This window comes from Dermacentor variabilis, chromosome 5 (assembly GCF_050947875.1).
Source record: "Dermacentor variabilis isolate Ectoservices chromosome 5, ASM5094787v1, whole genome shotgun sequence".
In the NCBI taxonomy this organism is placed as follows: Eukaryota; Metazoa; Arthropoda; class Arachnida; order Ixodida; family Ixodidae; genus Dermacentor; species Dermacentor variabilis.
The window spans coordinates 35,814,965-35,838,682 of record NC_134572.1 but is presented as its reverse complement, the minus strand read 5'-3'; the positions used below and the strand labels follow the sequence as shown (position 1 = coordinate 35,838,682).

At 43.8% G+C, this 23,718-nt stretch overlaps 1 protein-coding gene across 1 annotated transcript; it reads right to left on the bottom strand.

Annotated features, from left to right (window-relative positions):
• Positions 1 to 310: 310 nt before the first annotated feature.
• Positions 311 to 19,931, bottom strand: Ppcs (phosphopantothenoylcysteine synthetase). The gene is made up of 7 exons (XM_075692130.1): positions 19,127 to 19,931; positions 17,757 to 17,845; positions 15,842 to 15,978; positions 11,311 to 11,534; positions 4,532 to 4,651; positions 3,296 to 3,361; positions 311 to 1,437 (listed from the first exon to the last, which is right to left on the bottom strand). Exons 1-7 carry the CDS (start codon positions 19,265 to 19,267, stop codon positions 1,189 to 1,191), a joined length of 1,026 nt encoding a protein of 341 aa, XP_075548245.1. The 5' UTR covers positions 19,268 to 19,931; the 3' UTR covers positions 311 to 1,188.
• Between the last annotated feature and the right edge of the window lie 3,787 nt (positions 19,932 to 23,718).

Below are 23,718 nucleotides of genomic sequence, written 5' to 3'. Positions count from 1 at the left end.
CATTAGTAGACTTGCTGCTGAGACATACATGCATCACCGTACAAGACCTTCATTCTGTGATGAGTTTCAATAGGTTTCACATCTTCATTATGCAGAAACTGAATAACAAGACGCTGTCCCTCCCTGGTGTAAGTTGGTAGCGAGGCGGCCATTTTTAAGCTGTTCCTGTGTGTGGTTCTGCATGCACATGATGCTGCCACCTAGTGAACGTCTGGCACACTGTTAGGAACATGTCTGCCAACTTATAAGCTACTGGAACTTACCTTTCCTTACGGTTTTCGTTTGGCTCGTCCTTGTGTAAAGTAAATAATTAGCAAAAGCAACTCCTTTTTATTCGACATGTGTTGAACAGGATGTGCAATGAAACTTGAAAAAAGAAAGCAATCAGCAGCTACTGCAACATTTTTCTATACTTTCACAATGGGCTGTGAAAAGCACACGGCTAGGACATATGTAATAGTTTTTCGCTATGTAAATCAAGCCGCTACTATTAACAGTCGGAGAAAACCCTATTGTGGGATTGTTCGTCATTCTAAATTAAATCGTGGCACGTTATATCATCATAGAGGTACATAATCACTTTTTTGCATAAAAAGGAGAGATGGTGCTAAGCAATATCTGTATAAAGTGGATGAGTTCAATATTACAAAACTACGTACATGTGCATTAAGTCCATTGGCAAAGACTGTCAATAACTTTTAGCATAAACTATTAACCAAATGTGAATTACAAAACATGCTGAACATGACACAGACGCCACTAGCTTCAGGGGAAAATGCAGTCGGACAAAATGGGCATTGTCTAACAAATGCTAAGCAGCAAAACATGTTTGTTTCTACTATGCAAATCATTTTTTGCTAACTCATTATAACCATATTATGACACAAACCACAGCACGCAATGTTTCCTTTGTGGAAACGACCTGCTTTAGCGCATACATGCAAGAAATTACAGTAAATTATGGTAGGCACTGTTTTTCTTGATTAGGCAGATCATAGCAGAACTTATGCAGGTAGCATGCAATAAAACAAAATGGGCATACCAACCAGGGTATGGATCAAATGTCCTGTATACTATGTGCACATACTATATGGTAACTACGGAACACAACCTTTTTTCTGCAACAGGGAATAATAAAATGCAGACGTGGTGAAAAGTTTCTCGCTGCGCTGTAAGTGATGGCAATCACTACGGTTCTGTGCTGCTGCCACTAATACTTGCTCCGGTCGTGCTCACGGTGAGGTCAGTGCTGGATCGTCTCGTTGAGCTTTTGTGGATGTGTCCCATGTGATGTTGCAGGAGCTTCTCCACAATGATCTGCTCAATTTCTATACCAGCTGCCATTTGCTGAGGACTCAGGTTGATGACCTCATGATCCTCGCTGGTCACGAAGACGACCCTGTGCTTGCGGCTGTGCAGTTCGTTGCCAATCACGAGCTGTGGGAAACGAAGGTTGCAGTGAGTAGTGGACGCGACCACGTAGAAATTTCACAGGAAAATGATTGTGGATGCTAGCATTCTTAAAGCCATGCCATAGCTGTTTTTGCAGGCATAGATATATGCGAGAACCACCATTTTTCAAACTGTGGAGTTAGGCAATCTAAACTAAAATAATTTCTTTTTTAATTATCAGATTTAACATCATGAAACTGCACAGTGGTTTGTCGTTTGACACATGTCATGCACATGAGCTTATTGTAGAGCACAGGTCCAAACAAAAATGTCTGAAGGTATGCAGCACGTTTTAAACGCAGGTAGTTGCCTCAGCATTTGTGATTCCAAGATGTTATACAGGTGGGATGCAAATGTACATGGCGCACTGACAAGGATTATGTGGTCATATTTAAATAAAATTCAACCTCTATATAGTGAAGTGGTTGAAATTTCGTTGTATTAAAATTCGACCTTTTATGCAATTAAGTACTGTTGCCGATCGATTTTTCTTACACGGAAAAGGGCCGCAGAATTTTCTGAATTATCGGGCAATCGAAAAAGGCAAATTCGAATGAGAAAGAAAATTCATCTTGATGAATTTGGTAGTCGGCGACGAATGATACAGCTTCATACTACGTCAACGATACCTTCACATCGGTTGTACAAATTAAGCAAAGTCAGCCGCACGTCGCCAGCATTGGGATGACGCTATCATGAAAAGTGTGGACAGCGGGGAGCAAATGCTTCATCTGCCTCTTGCTCCAACGAGTCACCGAAACTCGATTACGCAACTTTCAATACCAAATGCACGGGAAGACAGCTTACGTGATGCCACGCCATCACGGCATGCCCGCTCTTTGCACACGTGGCGGATTACCTTCAAATTAGGGTGCATGGCTGCTATGTGCTCAGCCGCACCCTTGTCTTGGCATTCCTTTGCGGTAGAAGTGAAATTTTGTTACATTGAAGTCGCATATAAACACACTTCCTTATATTGAGGTTCTATATACATGGTGTTCTGTGGACAAGAGGTTATGAAAAGTTATATTGAAGTTTGTTATATTGAGGTTTAACTGCATCTAAAGGTTGGGAGTAGAATGCCATGCAAAAACATGCAGCAGAAGAGAGGCAAAAGATACAATAAGTGCAAGCTTGCAAACAATTCTATTGAAAAGCTTGTGGTGCCTGTCAAATGCTCTGCTATGTGTGCCTGGCGGCCAATGTAGCTTAGCCTCCCTTACCCCTCACCCCTTTGATTAATAAAGTTGTCACTCACTCACTCAAGCATGCAATTCTTTCCCCGTCAGGCTTTGAGGGACAGTTGTGTAGGGGGTCCTTGGCTTAATACCCACCCAAGTTCAACATGGCAACAACAAAAATTGGAGGTCTCTAAGAGTAAAGATAATGTGCTTGCTCGAAATTATTTGGTATATAGTAAGTGAACCGAGGTGAATTAGTAACAAGAAAAGAGAAAGTAAGCCTTCAAATGTTTAGGAGAGGCTGCTTTGTAAAACTAACTGTGCATGCTTGTTAAGCAGTGCATGTCCACGTACACACCCAGATGCATGCTTGATTTAATTATGGATTTCTCTGTAACACTGTGGTCCTAAGTGAAAGCTTTAACAATGTGCAAGTGCTTGATTTTAGCCTAATAGTGCACCCGTTTAACAGAACAAAAAGAGCACAACACTGAAACAGTTATAGTGTGTTTTTAGAAATGCATTTCAAGTCGGCACTTGTGCGATCTTTGCCTACTTTTGCCTAGAACAAAGTCGCTGTGTTTCTTATTTTGGCTGTGACACATCTCTGATGACTGTAATATCTAAGCTATGCTATCCCTAGTATTTCAAGAAACACTTGCCTTGTGCTTGTAGTTGGCCAATGCCCTCCTTGCTTTGTCCAGAAGAATGTTGTCATCTGTTTCCAGCTGGGGACAAACAAGAAAACCTAATTTTCACTGCTCCATGAGGGACCCCGCTTGACATTATTTACACTTCATGCCCAATATCAGAAGATAACTATGGCTTTATGCCTACTTTCAATGAAGCCAGCAATTTACAACATACATTTAATTACAGTGCATGGGCAAATTATTAAAGGAGACATACTCTGTAGACTAACTGAGCCCTCCAATCAGCAGCTCCAAATAGGGAAATGTCTAAATGCGTGCAGTAAAGGTATACATGGAGATCAGTACTTCTGCTTTGGATCAAAACGAATTTTAAGGAAGTTCAATTCATTCTTGAAGATTTAATGTTTTGATCAGAAATGTTCAGTGTCCAAGTATACAGGCAGCAAAACAGTGCCAACTATACTTGCAAATTTGGCAATGCACAAAGATTAATTTACCAGATGGAGATAGAAGTATAGAAAAAGCTCTAATAAAGAAAACACCGGGAAAAAATTTGCGGGCTTCAGTGATTCAATGATTACTCCGTCTCTGAAATGATTTACTGCGACTGCAGTTACTCCCCCCAACTACCTCTAATGCTCCCAACATTGTGCAAAACTCCTGCAAACCTGTACAATGTTCCAGAACTGTATGCAACACTCATCCATGCTGCATGAACTTATTGTAATGAGACCACATCAAAACTGTAGTCAAGCTTTCAGGTGGAAAGCTCGGTATAAGCGAAATTGGTGGGTTAGGTATTACATGAAAAGAGAACCAGAGATGTGCACTGCCTTAGCTGCAGTGACATTAGTGGTGTCAAGTTACAAACCATGACATAAATGTCAGTCAATCTTCACCAAAGGGGGCCAATACACAGTAGCAGGCATTAAACGCTTGAAAAGACAAGGACAAAAAAAGGAGGGAGGACAGAACAAGAGTGCTTGTGTTGTCCTCCTTCTTTGTGTCAACCTTTTCAATTGCTTTATGCCCGTAACTATATGCTATACCAAGAAAGCTGAATGTCAATCTTTGTCAATAGTCGGTACAGTATATATATTGCACATTATCTTTGTTCAAATTTTATTAAAATAACTATTGTCTAACCATCTATGCTGCATCTGTTTCACCCATCTTACATGTGTGTTTGTTCATGCCTAAAGATAATTGAAGATAATTGAAATAGGTGTAATGGCCAGCAAGTACCTTAAAAGAGACGACGTAGGCTAGAGGATTCCAACAGCAGATGAGTGGCTTGAGCATCTTGGGAACCAGATGTAGTCGCAGCTGTAGCGGGCCAGCATCCGAATGGATCTTGTGCTCAGGCTGCATCAAGTCCGTCACGGAGTGATTAATCTTAGTTATGAAGGACACCATACTGAGTGACCGCACATTATATTTGGCCACCTCGTTCTCTTCAACATCCATCGTGTCTTGAGGCACAAAATGCTGTTTTTTTTTTTTTTTTGCATTTCGCTGTTGCTGGAACATGGCCCAACTTGGCTCAGTATTAAAAGGTGTGACCAGAAAGCTATTTTGCTGATCTACCTTTGGTGGTGTAACACAACGCACCCAGAGTTCGCCTCAGACTTGTTGCATGTGAGAGGTTTCAGAAAACAAGACTTGTGCAGACCTTCCATCATCTGAACTGATAAAGAAAAATGATTTAAGGATGGTGCATAAAACACACTGGCATCTTTCACAATAAGACTTGCCAAAGCAAGGTGTTATCAAAGCCTTACTGAGATGCAATATTTCTTCCACAATGTGACTATCTTCTAGAAGCAGTGCCAGTGATCATATTTCCAACAGAATGAATGACAACAGTACTGGACATCTTTGGCTTCATGAGAAGTCATTTTCTACTGCCTTTATGTTCAAGCCTGATGGTGAAATTACTTTCAAAACATCTTACAGTGTGTACATCAAAAACATGGGGAAAATAACAACGAGAAAAACCTGCAATGTAGCCACACTAGTCTTGACACTCACTCAAGGTTGCCTCAAACATATAAAGTTAATATAACCAACTCTAGAAAAGGTTCCCATAGCACCAATGCATTGAAATCAGTAACAGAAGGTGCCACCATGTTGCTACTCTGTGCAGACGTGCAGGAGCAGATGATGAGATGCAATTTAGATGAAACATGCAATCAACATGATCCCGAGCGTCTCTCAGTATCATGGCACCATCTTGTTCAGGCACCTGCACACCTTTTCATGAACCGTGAATTATAGATAAAAATTTTTAAATGGCCATCCAATCTTTCTAAAAAATTACACGGAATTGGACTTGTCTATATGTACATGCTACTATGACGTGCAAAATCAGTGATGACGATGAGCCACAATAAACAGGAGTATATTTTGCTGAGCAGAAGGCCCTAGCTGATGGTCATTCCTTGGCAGACAAATCTTCCGGCCATCTCGTGCAGGCTGCTTGTGATCTGAGCCACACGCCCACTTCGCTTCCTAGGCAATGGCCTGTCTGTAGCCAGCCACCACTCTCCTCATCTTCCTCGACGTCCATGCTGCTACAGGAGGGCCCTTTCTAGCGATGGAGTCGTGCAGGTAGCCGGAATGATACTTTAAGGAGTTTGGGTCGGGGTTTTGGGAGTTTAAGTGTGTTTGATGACTGGCAAGAACCAACTGGCTCTGGGCTAATTGGTTTATCTGGTGACTGAGGGAGTGGATCCTCAACCAGGGCGGGTTTGAGACGATTGAAGGAGATGTTGCCCTGTCGGCCGTTTAAGTACACGGTGAAATGTTTGTCGGCATGATGATTGGCATGATATGGATCATTTTAAGGGCGCTGCAGGGGTTTCCGCATGGAGTCGCGGCAGACAAAAACATAAGAGGACCTCACCAGCTCTTTGGGAATATGGGATGCGGTGCGGTGCTGGCAGCGTGGTTCAGGAGCACGAAGCATTCAGAATGAAGCTCGCAGCCTGCTGATGTAGTCGGTGGATTCAGGGCATGGCAATGAAACGATAGGGTGGAAGAACTCCCCTGGAAGGCGCAGTGGTGCTCCAAAAGCCATCTTGGCAGGCATACAGCGCAGATCCTGCTTCAGTGTAGCCCAAAGACTCAGCATAACCAGCGGTAGTGATGTGGACCAGTGAGTGCTGTCAGGCTGCGCTCTGAGCGAGGTATTGAGGGAGCGGTGCAAACGTTCAACAAGACCATTGGCGATGGGGTGATATGCCATGCTGCGTACTCGAGAAGTGCGTAGGAGGGTCAGCAGGTTATTGAATAGTGCCGATACAAACTGGCGTCCTCTATCAGTTTTAATAGTAGATGGTATGCAGTATCGCAAAATCCAGCCCGCAACAAACGTGTTTGCAATGTTTCAGTACGGATGTCGGGTAGAGGGAAAGCTTCTGGCTATCGGGTAAAGCGATCTATGCAGGTTAGGTAGTAGGTGTTCCTGTGTGATGGTGGCCATGGCCCTGAAATGTCAATGTGTACCTTGTTGAATTGTTAAGATGGTGGAGAAAATGAGCCGATAGGTGCCCTTGTGTATTGATGAACCTTCGATTGTCGGCATACCAGACAACCACGCGCCCAGGCACATACGTCTTTGTTGACGCCCAGCCAGACAAAACATTGTGTCACCAGATGTTGCGTGGCCCGGATTCCAAGGTGGGATAGCTTATGAAGGGCATCGAAAACAATGTGCTGGAAATTGAGTAGAATGACTGGACGTGGGGTGAACGTGGACATCACGCAGATGTAAGGTGCCAGGTCTTCCCCGAAGCACAATTACCTCTGTGTCGTCTTGCTGCTGGGCAGCAAGCGCAGAGAAGTCAACGCTAACCTGGTTGCTATTCATTGTGATTGGAACAGGCACAGCGCGAGACAGCATCCGCTGTGGCATTATCCTTTCTGTGCACGTGCCGTATGTCTGTTGTGAATTCCGCGATGAATGTGAGATGGCGTGTTTCTTGTGGTGAAAATTCAATAGAATTCGACCGAATGGCGAAGGCCAAAGGTATGCGGTATGTCTTAATGAGGAACTCTTGACCCTCTAGGAAGTGTTCAAAGTAACGTACAGCCATGTACATTCCGAGGAGTTCTCTTCCGAATGTGCTGTAGCGAATCTCAGTGGATGAGAGTTTTCGAAAAAGAAGGCAAGGGGCTGCCAGACATTACTTGCGAACTACTGAAGCACCGCTCCCACTGCAGCATCGGACGCATTGGTCATGAGGCAAAGTGGGGCGCCTGGTCTCGGATGGACGAGAAGGGTTGCCTGAGACAGCTTGGTCTTGATGGTATCAAAAGCAGTTAGTGCTCTTGGGGACTAGATGAGCTCAGTTATTTTAGATTTGTTGCACTGGAGCATGTCCGTTAGGGGCTGGAGAAAAGTGGCACAGTGAGGAATGAAGCGGTTGTAGAAATTCAAGTGGTTAAGAAACTCTCACAGTTTACGGGTGGAAGATGGCTGAGAAAAATCTTGTGTGGCCTCGACTTTTAACGGAAAGGAACGGATGCCATCTTTGTCGACACGGTGACTGATGAAGTCCAAATCGAGTGCACCGAATATGCACTGCGCCCTATTGATGATAAGGCCGTATTCGGAGAGGCGTTGAAAGAGTTGGCCCACATGTTGGATGTGTTACTCTGCGTCGTGACTAAAGACAAAGAAATCGTCGATGTACGCAAAACAGAAAGGTAATCCTCTTGTCACTGAGTCGATGAATCGTTGAAGCATTTGTGCAGCACTGTGAAGGCCGAAAGGCATGCGCACATACTTAAAGAGCCCAAATGGTGCGACGATTGCCGTCTTGGAAATATCTGCTGCTGGTTCCACAGGAATTTGATCATAAGCCTTCACCAAGTCGATCTTGGAGGATATTGTTGCTCCATGCAGTGGTGCAGAGAAATCTGCAATGTGCGGAAGTGGGTAACGGTCTGGCAGAGTAGCATTGTTGAGCATACGGTAATCTCTGCATGGCTGCCAGTCTCCACAAGCCGCCTTGGGCACCATATGCAATGGAGATGTGTAAGGGCTTGAGGAAGGCAGCACGATCCAGAGTTCAAGCATGTGTTCAATCTTGCAGCGATCAGGTGGTAAACGATGAGCTTGAGTGTGGACAGGCGGGCCAATTACAATGACATGGTGAGTGACGTCACGTCTGATCAGCAAAAAAAAGTTGGCCAGTTGAAGAAGGGATAGGAACTACTAAAGAAGTTTTGTGTAGACTGACTTCGGTAATGCGCTGTTGGCCACCAGAAGTGGTACTTGCGAGGCTATACCAATCACAGAAGGTGTGTCATAGCATCAACGAGGTGTTTGCTGTGCATGTCAACTAAGAGATTGTAGTTGCGCAGGGAATTCACACCCAAGATGGGGTAGGCAACATTAGCAATTAGGAAAATCTATCGTAATGTCCAATGGAGGCTGATGTTGAGGGACAGTGCTTGTTCTCCATAGGTGGCAATGGGGGTCTTATTGGCAGCTTGTAGTCTTGATTGGACTTGCCGGCACTTGCGAATCACAGTTGAGGATGGGTTGACACTGACCTCCGCACCAGTATTCATAAAAAAGTGCAGGCCTGTGGTTTTGTCAGTCACGAAGAATAAGTGGCTGACTTCGGCTTGAGCACCACTAGCCGCTTCTAGTGGTACTGCGGGGAGTTTCTCTGAAAACTACAAGGTGCCGTGCACTTTTGCGTTGCGTTAGCGAAGGTACGATAGTACCAGCGTTCCCCTTACCATGATGAGGACGACGAGCGGTTGCACGAGAACAAGCACTGGTGTCGAGGGGATAGAGCGGCGATCTGGGCTGACAATTTGCAGATCTCCTCGTGGAATTCATCACGCAGGCTTTGCAGAGAGGGCGAGGGTGGCACAGTGGATGCATCTGAATGTTTCACGAGTGAAACCGCGAGACTTGATGCATCCATGACGCAGTCGGCAAGTTGGGCTAGCTGGGACTTACAATCTGCTAGAGTTCGCCAGAAGGAAATGTTGTAGGAACAACTCTCGAAGCAAATCTTGAATGAAAGTAGTTGCCTTGTCTCCAGTGAGCTGTTGAAAACGCCGCAGAAGTTGTGAAGGTTTGAGATCCCTGAGTTCTTCAGTTTGGAGACATTGGTGTAGCCGTTGCTGTTCCAACGTTGTCGTGTGTTTGCAGAGTTCGCCCGTGAGGATGTCGAAAGGGTCTGTCGCCGGGGGTTGAAGGATCAGGTCGCAAAGCTCAGTGGCAATCTCAGGTGGCAGTGAGGATACTGAATGGTTGAATTCTGGAGTCTGCGATGTGACTTGCGCGATGGTAAACTGGGTGTTTCTACTTGAGCGATCCAGAGTTGTGGGTCCGCTGACCAGTACTGGGGTAACCTCAGTGAAAGAGTAACCACGTTGTGCTGTGGTGCAGGGGTTGTTCGATCACTGTCATCCGTGACAGTGGTTCCACGCTGATCACTGGAAGCGCTGCAGTTGTCGTCAGCCATGTCCACTGTCCGTGGTCACCAATCTTGTGGCGTGCAAAATCAGTGACGACGATGGGCCACAATAAACAGGAATATATTTTTATTGAGCAGAAGGCTCTAGCTAACGGTCATCCCTCGGTGGATAATTCTCCCCGGCCACCTTGCGCCGGTTGCACGTGACTTGAGCCATATGCCCACTTTGCTTCCCAGGCAATGGCCTGTCCCTAGTCGGCCGCCGTTCTCCTCATCTTCCTTGGCGTCGATGCTGCTACACTATGTATAAGTGCTTTTTCTTGCATCATATTTTGATTATTTTTAGTGTTTCGAAAATGAGAGGTAGCAACATGGTGGTGCCTCTGTGGCTGCCATTTTTTTTTTCTCAGCTTTTGCTCTAGAGTCAATATAATAACTCTTATGCTCATACCTAAACCTAGCAGCAACACAGTGAGGTCTGCTAAGATCTCATGCCACAAGCAGGTCACACGTATGTGTATGGACAACCAGAAGAAAAGTTAACACAAGAGTTAATTTACAAATATCGAGTCTTGTACAAAAGGCTCCACAGCAAGCATTGAGTAAGTGAAGAAACTTTGTTGTGAATGTCTGCAGAATGGCTAGCCTTCCTCTGTTAGGGAGGCGTTACTGTGAAGCGGCCATGACGTCTTCGCGGCGTGTGTCTCGACTGCACAGCAAGCACTAAAAAATTTTCTGTATGCTCTGAAGTGTTAAGTGTGAACAATGCCACAGCACACTTAAAACGTAGCATCACCAAATGTACATAGTCAATTAACATGCTTCATTGTCCCACCCAAAATTGCATAGTATAGGGGCTAAGACAGATGCAGTAGCAAAGGGCTCTGAACTACTTTTTTAACACCATGAGTTCTTTATTGTGCACTCTCAACTTTGCACGAGCACTCTTTTGAATTCTTCTCTTGTTAGAATGTAGATGCCGCAGCTGGGGAATTAAACATGCTTCTGTGTGTTCAAAATTTAGCAAAATTGTAAAATGAGCCAAAATTCATAAACTTTATGAAAAGTTCGGAGAGTTGGCAGGTATGCTAATGGTATTTTGGAGATAATGTATCTCGTTCATACCTTTAGATTGTGAAACTAAATATGAAATAAATATAAAGCTAAAACCCTCCGCTGCTGAGCACAAGGTCATAGGTTGGATTCCCAGCCATGGCTGCTACATTTCAAAAGGTGCAGAATGCAAAACTGTTGGTGCACTTAAATTGGGACGCATGTTAGAGAACTCCAGTTAAGGTTTACAACGAAGGCACCAAATAGAACAACGTACGTAGAGGAGACACGAGACAACCACGTAGGTGCCTACGTGGTTGTCTCGTGTCTACTTCCTACATCCGTTGTGTTATTTGGCGCCTTCGTTGTAATCATGCATAACCAACTCGCCCACCAGCACGTGCTCAGTGTCCAGTCAAGGAACCTCAGAAGCATTCGTCATAGCCATCCAGTTATTTTAGGACGTTAAAAGCTATCATTTTATTTTTTAAAAACAACTCGACTGTATAATGAGGTTATCTTTCTAACCATGTTTTCTGGGGGCACGTAGAAGTCTGACACAGCAGCAGCCAGGTACAGCAGGGCACGGGCTCCCAAAGGTCTCAGGGCAACAGCACACGCCTTTAACAAGAACAGGTAGTCAGTCAGCGTGGTGAAGCACACCTGCAGGAGGCGCCTGCCACTGCCCTCCGCTGTGGCCCGCTGGTAACCCTCAAGCACGGGTCGCACCTTGGAAGTTGCATCTGCACGCACTGCACAAAGCAAGGGAACAGTGATGTACTCACTCCCTGCAGACCATTGTTGTCACCAGCCAAATTAAGCCCGACTAAGGCAGTAGCGCTAGGAAGACGAGGACACAGGAAAACAGAAATGGACGCCACGTGCGCTGGGCTAACCTTCAGTGCCCATGGAGTACATGTCTGTTTACTTGCGTCCTCATTTCCCTTGCGCTGCTACCTCAGTATATTGAACTAGCCCATAAACTAGCACTCAGCAAAGGAGGCCACTGACTTTGGGGTGTCTATTAAAAATAAGAATTATTTTCTCATCCTCGCTAACATAGCAGCTCCATAAATTTTTACCCCCATCTTGTACAAGTATAACATTTCCGACTCAAGCACAGCACACGAGACAACACTACATAAAATTCAGCAACTCATGTGTTGGGTGTGAAGATGATCGAAAGTCATGATGAAGATCAACCTTACTTACTAATAAGTTCTACTACTGTGCGTGCACATACAAAATGACAGCCTATACTTAGTCTTACGTTTTTTTTTTACGTTTGACACTTCTATGCCACCTATTGCTTTGTGCACAATTCTTATTGCTGTTATCTCCTCTTTTATTAGCAATTAATACCTCTGTGGTACAGGTCAAAACAGCCTTTCTATTGTCTGTTTTTTTAGCCTAAACTAGAGTCTAATCACTTTATATGTGTATTTGTCAGTCACAGCTGCATCTACTATGCTTTAATTCCCACCATTTTGCTTTAATGCAAAAACCGTACATGAGTACTTTTAAAATGACATTCCATGGTGTCAGGGTGTCCACTTCATGCAGTGCAAGGGCTGCCCTATGATTCAGTCTCAAATGCGGTGTATTGGGTTGATTTAACGATGTGGGTCACTTGAAGCGACACAGGGGTTATGAGAGACGGCATAGCGGCAAGTTGAGGAGTAATTCTGACCATATGGGGCTCTTGAAAGTGTACCCAAAGCTCAGCACATAAGCAATTTTACTTTCTAACACCATCAGAACACTAATGCCATGGCTGGGAATCGACCCTGCAAGCTTTTGTCAGCAGAAGAATGCCACAGCCACTGTGCCATTGCAGCAGGCATGTTGCTTGTAATAACCATTTAATTGGGGCACATCGTGTTCGAGATTCCAGCTATCAGGACAGTAAGGTTATTGCAAGGTGCAAGATAAAGGTGCCATTACAAGATTGACACTGTGCTGAAGATATGTTATATATTTCAACAAGCATTGTAATGCTATGGAAACAGGTGACATTGTCCATAGACAATGCCTTATTTCCAGCAGTGTCACCTATGCCACTGCAATGAGCATTATGAATTGCGTTCTCATCTACAGGCAAAAACAGCTAATAACCGACATACTGAAATTTCTAGTGTAGGAGAACGCATAACACCAACTACTTGTTTCGCCCCTGCAAATGGGCCATGATAGAGCAGTGGCTAGCGTTACAGTGAACACAATACAAAAAACGGTTCATTAAAAATAAGAATGTTTCCAGGTTTCAACATGAATAGTCCTCTTGAATCGTCAGTTTTATTATGTGAACTTTTTGACACACAGCCATGGAACAGCAAGTCAACATCATTTGTATTGTTGACCTGCACCCTTTCCCTAATCCGGACGCCATGCCTTGAATAAGGCAATTGCACTCAGCAATAGTCAATGTTCACAATGGGAGAAGTGGTAACTGACTGCATTTTACTTATGTTACAGTTTCATGTCCCTACAGAAAACAGGATTGTACAATCCATTAATGGCATAAAAATCATTGGTGAAGTCAGTTCTTTTGCAGTCTCCGTAAAGGAGCTATGGACACACTTGCTGGAAAATCCATTACTGACAAAACAGGAAAAATGATAGAGAGACCGCATTACCCTGTAGTAGAATAAATGACCTGAAGTTGCTATAAGCCTTAGTATATCGAGTACCACGATAATTGGATACATCTTCATTTTTGTGATGCGCTTATTTCAGTCATTATTATGGCTGATAGTTCTTTTCTTTTTTCCTTCTCCTTGTAGTCTCATCTCTGCAGGTCTAATTTAGGAAGGCTTAATTACTGCTGTTGCTTTTTGACCTAAACTTTTTCTATAACTATTCTTCTACTGCTTTGCCAGCTCATGTTGCAATGAACAAAGCACAGGTTTAATTATATTCTACTTGTTTCCACATCTGCAATGATTAAATGCAAAGTACAAATGTACTAAATAAATTATATCAGCTGAAAGGTGAAAAAAAAGAGTCAATACAGCAGAATGAACATGTCACAAACGGTAATATCAGCAGATTAAAAAGAATGTGTCTGAGATTCTATACCCTTGGGCAAACAGTCAACGTAATTGCTATTTTAACTTGCACATACATGCACATCAAATAACTCAGGTCTAGTTTAACGAAGTTTGTTTCTAGTGTACAGAAATCATTCTCGGTCACTTGTCCCATCATACCAGCAACAACAGATGAGGGCAAAGATTGTAAATTTCTCGCAGCTGCTCCTGCGTCACAATATATACTATTCTCGAGCTAAAGAAATGAATAAGGTAAATCAACATGTGAAGAAACGACAGCTCCTTGGGACACAAAGATACTGGAGGAGCTTTGACAAGACATACACAACTTAGTTACATCAACTTTAGTGATTATAACTTGGTTTCCATAATATCTCTGTTCCAGCTTAACACAATGCACTCCTTGAATGACGAAATGTAGTTCTCTAGATTTTAAGAATTCCACAGCAGATAAGCTAGCCCAAAAGGAAGACTTAGTTTTAAAAAATGAGGAAAGAAACTTGTGCAGTAAAAAAGGACAAGGAAGAACAAAGCAACCATGAAGGTCAAGCAGATGGACGATGAGGAAAAGAGGCACCCAAGCGTGGCAACATTTACACAAGCAAAAATGCAACAAGAGCCAGCAATGTCCAAAAAGCAAGGAAAGAATATTTCCACATAATAGAGCTTTGTTGTAATAAAAGCCCTCCACTTCGTCTGTGACATTAAAGGGATGCTATATATAGAAACGTTACCTTAGTTAAAAGGAAGCTGTACCTCAGGAGCTCCTATCTAAACATAAGAGTCTGGAGGAATGTTTTTCTTGGCATCCAGTGCACTGATTTTTATAAGATATGCTGCATTTAAAAGTAAAGGTTCAACAACTCTTCTGAGGTTAGGAAGTAGTTTCTTGAGTTAGGCCAGTAACTATTTTTTTTTACAATATTCTTAAAGGTTACAAATATTTTTAAGAACTGAAGAATCAAGTTGACAACTGTCTTAACTCTGCAATAAAAATGATGCAAAAATTCTGCAAACTGCATTTATTGAGGTGTCTCATGTGGACAAAACTGATGTCGTATACACTGCTCTGAAATATACAACTAGTGAGTAGGACTTTCGCAAACCCCTTGTAAGCATTGCAATGATTTCAAAGAAGCTGAAGACATATATATCGCAACTGCCTACTTTAAATACTCAAACACATTCAGTTTACAGAACTGTGATATCTTTTTTTTAGTGTAGAGTTACGGATTTGTAAACTGTGTATCAGTTTTTTTTAACTGTACCAATTTATTTTAACTTTTGTAAAATATTTAGAACTCTTAAATGAGAACTCTGCTTCCTCAGTTGGTAGGATTCAGACTTATGTCTTAATGTCAACAAATCTAATTAACACCGGTCCAGCGGCTTTCTAATGACAGCATATCTGCATTTAGCATGTTCGCGAAATCGTATTTGGCCTTAATGTAAAGTTTTTTCTTAAGCTAGGCTGTTAGCTTACCCTGCTGAAATTATGAGTAGGTAAGTCCGACCATGACTTCCCTGTTACATGGCTTACCACTCTAGATGAATACATAACTTACCAGTGTGAGCTTAAAAGGTCAGCTGCAATGAAATTTCGCACCACACAAAAATCCTACTTTCAGTTAACGTCAATATAGCACAGATGCAAAACTTTTCGTTCGAAATATGAGTGGATGCATCACAAAAAGCTAGCAAAAATAGGTGTTTTTGATATTGAGAACCAGTACACCACTGTAGCATGACCTGCAAGATGAAGCAGTGCCTGCAAGTGCGCTGAAAATCCTGAAGGCCATTTTCTGAGATGTGGTGCATATCTGCTACAGGTGCTTGACAATTATCAGTGCTGCAACTTTAACAACACTGTTACAATAGTACATATTGATCATTTATAACCAATTTAGCCACAGTCAAATTTCATTGCAGTTGGCATTTAACGATACTATTGTTTATAAAAACAATACATTTGAGCAGGTGAAAGCAATATGTCAAAGCTATGGGCTCACCTTGAATGCAATTGTTATCACCAGGTGCAAACTGGAGGTAGCTGAGCAGTTCACCAGGCTTGAACCGTCTAACAAATGGTTGCAGGCTCGTTGATCGGAACAGAAACAGCACAGCATAGCCTTGATCCAGAAAGTACCTTGAGGTTTGAGTTTGGTCAAGGCAGTTTTCTTCTCACCAAGGAAGAAATGCTGTACCTACTGACACACCATGATGGGCTGTCTGGGTACAACAACAAATTGAGACACAAAGACGATAAAAAAGGACATTGCAGTGCACAGAGTTAATAGTAGCAATGCAGTGCGCGCAGACACACATGTAAAGTGCAATCTTAATTCAAGAAGCTGTGGCTGAGCTTAGAGATAAATCAGACTTCATGCCGTTAGCTTCATAGAGGATTATTTCCTGGCCAGAAAGTCCCAAAAGCCTCAACAAATGGCTAAGAAAAAGAGCAACGAATGCACATGTGCAGCATGTGATTAGTGTATAATGTGTTCACAAAGATGCATGTTTATACACGGGTGAAGAACTGCCAGAATGGAAATGGCGATGCAAGGAAGCCAGCTGTTTGTTTCTATAGTAGTTAATCACCAAATGGCAGGCTCAGCACAATGCAAGCCACACTGTACTGAAAAGAGTGGAAATAGAAAATGAAGTGAGTGCCAGAGATTGCAAGCGAAAATGCTGAAAGCGTGATAAAGCACACAAAAGTGGCCACAGTGAACAAGCGTGCACTGCGGAGTTTGTTGACACCTCTCTACTGGTCAATGCTGCATGTAATTCTCACCAGTGCTGCACTGAAAAAGTGAGTGGATTCAGTTATCAGTTGCATTTGCCAAAGATGTGCTATCATAGGCACTAGCACATGGAACTTGAGCTCTACATAATTTGACCGACATAGAGTGAGCAAGACATGGAGCAGAGTGAAACAGGAAAATTACAACTCAGCTTCAGCGAGCCCTGCTGATACACAATTATTACTGCAAAAACTGTTATTTCTCTTTTTTCATTCAACTTCTGTGCCTCGGAAACCTTTGTAGAGCTCTCAACTGCAGGAGTGAGCTAAATGTGTATGCCTTATTGTTTCTGTAGGGCATGACGGTAAATGCTCTCTTCATTGTAAGCTAAAAGGTAAGGCATAAGGAGCACACTTAAAACCTGTTTTCTTCAGATGACTAAGCTTTAAAAAGACTTCATTGCATTAGAGCAGATGTACCCTCACATTCGCATTATCACTAGCAGCAGCCATGAAAATAAAACTAGGTCAATGTACTCCTTAAATTAAATTACGGGGTTTTACGTGCCAAAACCATGATCTGGTTATGAGGCACGCTGCAGTGGGGGACTGCAGAAATTTGGACCACCTGGGGTTCTTTAACGTGCACCTAAATCTAAGTACACGGGTGTTTTCGCATTTCATTTCTACTGAAATGCGGCCGTCATGGCTGGGATTTGATCCCGCGACCTCGTGCTTAGCAGCCCAACACCATAGTCACTAAGCAGCCACGGCAGCTGATGTACTCCTTCCATAGCTAGTATACCTAATACATGAGTTCTTATTTACTAAAACGCTAGGTTACCCCAGCACCAAAATGAAATTATCAGTCTAAGCATGATAGAGCCCAGTGTTTGTGCAAACTAGAATAATTCTCACTTTTGTGTTGTTATAACTTACAAAGCACTCCATTCATTCCCTGAACTGCGCTGTGAAAAATAACCTTCTGCTCATAAAAGGTTGTCATGTGGCAAGAAAAAGCATTTCTATACTTTGCACCAACCTGAAAGGCCATTTAGTGCATTCACTTAATCCTTTAGGAGTTATTTCTTTCTCTCCTTCAAAAAGTAAAAGGCCCTTACGAATTCACACACACACATACACACACATGCCCACACACACAAGCACAGAAGAAAGGATACTCAGCTGATGCAGAGCCTCTGGTTCCTGCGCTAAAATTGTCAACAAATCGCACCGTGTTGTGTTCAAGGGGTACAGTTGTTCCTCCAGACTGCCGGGAAATGCAGACGGTTGGCAGGGCAAAATGACAAAACACATGAATAACAAAGAAACACAGTTTGCACAACAACAAATAAATTGAATAGAACTAGTGGTGCAAGATGCCCAGATGCCAACAACTTGGTGTCAGTCATAAAAAGCGCACAAAAGCCACTTTTAAATGTGCAAATGCACCCCTGATTAGCTGCTGCATAAAGCTGCATTTGTGCTTGCACTAGAGTGACGGGTCATGACCAAAGCTTGGGCTAGGTGACACCTCGCATCTCTACAAGACGTCAAACATCTCACATTGTGCTACATCGATTGTGCACACTGGTTATCGTTAATCAGTGAAGGTCAAGCCGTAAGTGTTTGCTTTGAGCAAGGTCATTACAGCACCCATGACATGTTTGCCTCCCCCAAACCTTGACGAGCACTATTATTTATTATCTTTTCCACAAGAAAAATAAATTTAGTGAGACATGCTACATGATTAACACGTCTGAATGCTCTACTCCACAAAATGCTGCGTTGCTTTAAATTTGCATTATTAAAGGTGTAACCTCCAAGTAGCCAATTGCTGCTGCCACTTTTTGATGCACTATGCTGTTTCTCTGCCAATTAATTAAATAAGACAGTACAAGTCTAGTTCCGCAAAAGCCTTACAGAATTTCCCGTTGGTCAGTGCCACGAAAACATATGCAGTGGGGCCTTTCTTTTACAGGAGATGAACAAGCCCAAAATTTGTGTGTATGTTGTGCTCTCACAAAAGAACTGTGCTGAAGAGAGATGTTGAGCTATATATAAGAAATTAAGAAGGCAACTTTGCAATAGAAGTTAGAGACAGCAATTAATAAATGCCATAGAAACCAAGGTATCAGATTTGTTGAGTGATAAAAGTCTAAGCATATTTGCAGCGCTGTTAGAATGAAGCGTGCTTTGAACATGAAGTCGGCGCTACACGCAAGGTTAAATGAAAGAGCGCATGTTGTTATGCTCTCGCACGGAGACACGATACAGAAACGAACACTCAATGATGTGCATTTGCCACGATGCGTCGACGAAAACGGTGGAAACACATGGCACATTTCACCCTAGGTTTGTGCTACGCGTAATACGTACGACGGAATTAAACGTTTTCCAGAAGTAACAAGACAAAACAAAACAAAAAAAACGATATCTGGCTGCACAAACGTGCCTTATCCGTCTATGGGAAATCGACGGCGGGTCGATGCACTGTTTCGATGCACACACATAAATAACCACAGGCGCGCGTATACGTACGTACACCTACCGTGATCAGCACAACGCGCTCGTCGGTGTCCGCAAACGCGGAACAGAACTCATCGATACGCCGTTTCTGCTCGTCGTAATCTGCCGGCGGCTTGTTCGTGCAAAAAAAGGCGTCCCACTGGTCGGTCTCGTTCGATGCCATACTAGCTCACAAGCACCTAGCGCAGCCGTAGTAGAATGTGCGCCCAACGACAGGGCGCAGCTGCAGCTGGTATCAAACGAATAGCTTTTTCCGCGTCGCACACGCCTCGCCGTCGCACGTCGCCGTTCGCGGCCCGACGTCTGAATTGCGGCCGACTTCCCCTTCATGTCGTCATATTACGATTTTTCTTTCCGGCGCTCGGCCAGCTGATTCGCCGCTTGGCGCGTTGGGTCAATCGAGGACTGCAGCCTCACACTGCCTGTTCGTTTGCACGATGCACGCAAACAGTGATCGCTCTGCAGCGAGTGCGCCCCTGCGCTTTTTTTCTATATATTTTGACGATACCGCAAGCAAGCGCCAAGAGAGTCACACTTATCGAGACGCGCTATTTACACAGTTTGTGAACAAGGAAGGCGATCTCGCTGGCGAAGGCAGGTCACACTAGAAACAAGGCCGCGCGACACACGCTATCTTGGGGAGACCGTAAGTGTTGATTCAAGGACCAGTCATCGTAGTGGCTACCCTAGACTCCCCGGCGACTGGACAAGGACTTCACAGGAAGCTGAAGTTCAAAAGGCGGTAGATTTGTAATCGAAATTCACGCATACAAGATAAACGAAACTAACCGCAGTAGCCGCAATAGCCGCACAAAGCTACGGATTGGCTTGTCTGAACTTCTGAAACAACCTTGGTGGCCAGCATATTAAAAAATTTCGCTTGTTAAAAGCCATGCTTTAAATTTGCCCGGAATGCCGATCTCTTTGAAGAGAAATACGTAAACTTTTACATGCGCAGCTAAACGATACTTTTCCTGAATGCGTTTCATGCATTATTTTCAGTATGTCGAAATATAAATGAGGCAAATGCATTGTAAGGAGCGAAAACTATATTCACACCCTTGTTTCATGCCGCTTTGTACAAGACAAGCAACGCAGGGCTCGCACGGTAATCGGTGTTACTAGACCTCGTCAACAAAAATAGCCCAAATGAATATTTTAGTCCTTAAAAATGTGCACTTAAAGTACAGTTTCATGTTAATTAAGCAAAAAATGTGAAGTGCAACCTCTAATTCTTTAATACATTGCGAGAAAACATCACTTATGTTCAATTCGCAACGCTTCAGAAAAGGAAGGTGAATGCATGTTACTGTGATTCATTATGGTGTTCATCATGCTATAGGAGAGTCAGCAATAATGAGTTGGTCGCATTCGCGTGGTACTCATACCGCCACATTCACATTCCACTCATTCATATCACTACATACCGCATTCCATACAGCCACGTGGTATCGTAAGCCTTTTTTCATGTCTAAGAACACGCCAAGAAAGAACTGTTTTCGTCTGAAAGCGTCGCGAATACATGCTTCAATGCGAACGCCTCTTTCCATGTCAATTGGATGCCTCCTGTTGCCCAGATAATGTTGAAAGGAGACGACAGTTCCATCTGCGTGTCAGGATGAAGGACGTTTTACTATTACGTACATGACTCTATCAGTTCCTGGTGCATATGTCACACCGCCGCTCAAAGAAGCTCAGAACTTGGCATCGTTGGAAGGATCGTTGCACGGTTCACTTCTACTATATATATACATTTACGGCTCAGTGCCTTAATTTCTGCTGTTAATGCTTCTGGAATGACTCTTAATATCTTGAAGAGCTAGACACACTCTCGAAATGATGTCCAAGTGTGTTGGCCTGGTCTTTAAGGCTGTTGCCTTGACCATTGACCAAAGACAAAAGATAAGTTTGCCGACTGATTAATTTTCGCCGCCTGTTCCATGCTTTCGTCTCTTGAGTATAGGAATTTATGCTTGTGGTGGTACATTTCCCATCTTTCTCTTTTAGCAATACCGTCGCGTTCGTCTGCCTTACAATTTCACATGCTTGAAGTTTATTAGGCTTTCTGCCGTTGGGAACTGACGTAGTAAGTCCCAGGGTTTGTTTTTCTCCTTACTCGCACTCTTACATTGTGCATTCCACCATGACATGCGCTTCTGTGTAGCCCCATTCGTTGTCTCCAGATCTTGAACTCCAGATTGAACACGGACGAGAAGAGAAAGACAACACGAACGCCGGACTTCAACTACCATTTGAAGTCCGGCGTTCGTGTTGTCTTTCTTTTCTTGTCCGTGTTCAATTGTGCGCTGGAACGATGTTTCATAATACATTCAGCTAACTTGGAAGTGAAGAGTGTTAGTAAAATGGTACGCATGTTTTCTAATCGATCAGATGGTTTACCAGATAGATTAAGGAATTGGTGTAACGATGAAGTGTGTCGACTTTGGCGTCAGGCTAGCCGAGATCCAGATATCATTGATCGTTATCAGTTGTCCGTTTATCCAGCTCATCTAAGTTTCGCAGCGCAACCACATTGTTCCGCTTACTCCCGGCGCGCTTCTGACGTTGATCGACTCAAAGGCGGCCTCTAGCTCGTATATTGTGAATGGTGCATCCTCAGGTGACGTTGAAGCAACCAGCCTTGGCTCATATAACGGTAGGTGTTTAGGCGTGTTGAGGAAAGAATATTTCAGCAGCATTGAGCTGTAATTCTCTAGGTGTCTGGTTCATGCGTAACAGTACAGTGGCTAGTGCATTCTCAATTTCGATACGTTCAAACATCGCTTTGTATATCGCCCAGAGCTTGTGCGCACCGATCCTTTCATTAAAAGAGGCGTATAGTTCTCGTACCAGCGTTGGCGGGTTAGTCTCCTCGCTTGTGCGGTACTGTGCCGTATTTTCACAAGGTCGTCCTGTCTTTTGACGTTAGTGTTAAACGCTACAAAGCCCGTTCACTGAATTTCCATCGGTGCAGAAGATGCGGACAGGAGTTGGTAGAGTTGGTATTTCCAATGCTACCTCAGTTCGAAAGGTGGTTTGAAGTAAGGTTCTGAGTAGAGAAGTCCTGGAGTGCATTAGAACCTGTGTTCTGCCGCGGCTGTTTACATTACCATGGATGCGCTTTCAGTCGTGTGGCTTTTGACGACTTTCTCAATCCTAACTTTCGTTAGGCAAGTGTCGTCTGTGGAAAGGTGACCATTCTTCCTACAGTTAACGTAGTATGGCGTCGCCGTGATGGGTTCTTCACTATTTTTCCCGTCATCTTTTGACACGTACGCTACGGAGCAGGGTGCGTTCTTATCATGGGCTCTGCCACAAATTGTGCAAGTGTAAGGTAGAGAATAAAATTTACGCAAAAACTCCTCTGGGAGTTACCTAAGTAAACGTAAGCATTGCATCACTTGCTCATCTCCCGCAGGGGCGTCTCATTCAGCAGGCGTTTGGTGTGTTGCGACACCACGTACCCGAGCACACGAGGCTTGGACCCTCCCGCGTCTAACCGTGCGCGGCTTAGCCGTGTTTGGGGAAAAGGGGATCCTGGGGCTTGAGCCAATACCGGGTGTTTGTACTTTTACGGCCCCTTGGTGGGGGCAACACACCTCTTTGGCCTCCGCTTCACGTAGACGGCACCCCCGGACTGACCCACCCGGGGAAAATCGGTAGTTGTTGTTGTAGCCTGTGGCACGTGTGGCTCCTACCCACGATGGGAGATTGGCCAAGAAATGGGTGGATTATAGTTGCCTCTTCCGGCCCCCTTCTCATATCTTCGTCTTTCTCTCTCATTTTGAATCTTTCCTGTCTTCTGCTCACTTCATTTTACTTCTAATTTTCCAGGCAGCAAGGGTTAACCGTGTGTATCTACCCAGCCTTGGGTACATATATTAGGTTATAGCGGCTTTGTATAGCTGATGTCTACAGGTATGTTCCTAACCTCGTAGCGTCCCCTTGTTGGGCTCGGTGGTGGGTGGCTACCATCGCCGCTGAATATTCTAAGAATTTCATGGCAAATGCATTCCACCCGCCCCCCCCCCCCCTCCAGATCGTCCTTACAAAAGAGGGCGCACGGAAGCAATTTTTTATTTCACCTTAAGAAGCAACGTAGAAACATTCTCACGCTACCATGTGATGCACAGTGAAGGATACATGCAAACGAGAAAGCTATCGCCATTCCTAGTGGCGAAATGCCTCGTAGAAAACGTTGGAAAGCAATACAAGGCTTCAAAGATGTCAAGTGGGGACGTCCTCGAACTTAAAACCAAAGACCACGTAGAAAAGCTCGCTGATCTCGCCAGTTTCGCTGAAATCAAAGTCACAGTCTCAGCAAACCGCTCTCTAAACACAAGCAGGGGCATGATATCAGATTTCTTGAACCTAAGCGATTAAAAACTCCTGGAAGGTTTCCAAGAACAAAGTGTAATGAAAGTTCAAAGAATAACTCTCCCAAGAAATGATGAACGAATTCCACCAAACACTTTATACTTATCTTTGGTACCAGTATTCTACATAGCACACTAGATGCAGGGTATGTGAAGATCAACGCGAGACCGTATATTCCGAAACCTAGAAGGTGTTTCAAGTGCCGGAGGTTCGGACATGCATCGCAGTCATGCAGAA

Excerpts from the sequence above, each read along its gene's own strand:
- Ppcs (XM_075692130.1), bottom strand. The coding sequence starts at position 19,267 with ATGGCATCGAACGAGACCGACCAGTGGGACGCCTTTTTTTGCACGAAC. Across the intron at positions 3,362-4,531 it reads CCTACGTCGTCTCTTTTAAG|CTGGAAACAGATGACAACAT; the intron begins GTACTTGCTGGC and ends GTTTGTCCCCAG. Across the intron at positions 1,438-3,295 it reads TGGCCAACTACAAGCACAAG|CTCGTGATTGGCAACGAACT; the intron begins GCAAGTGTTTCT and ends CGTTTCCCACAG.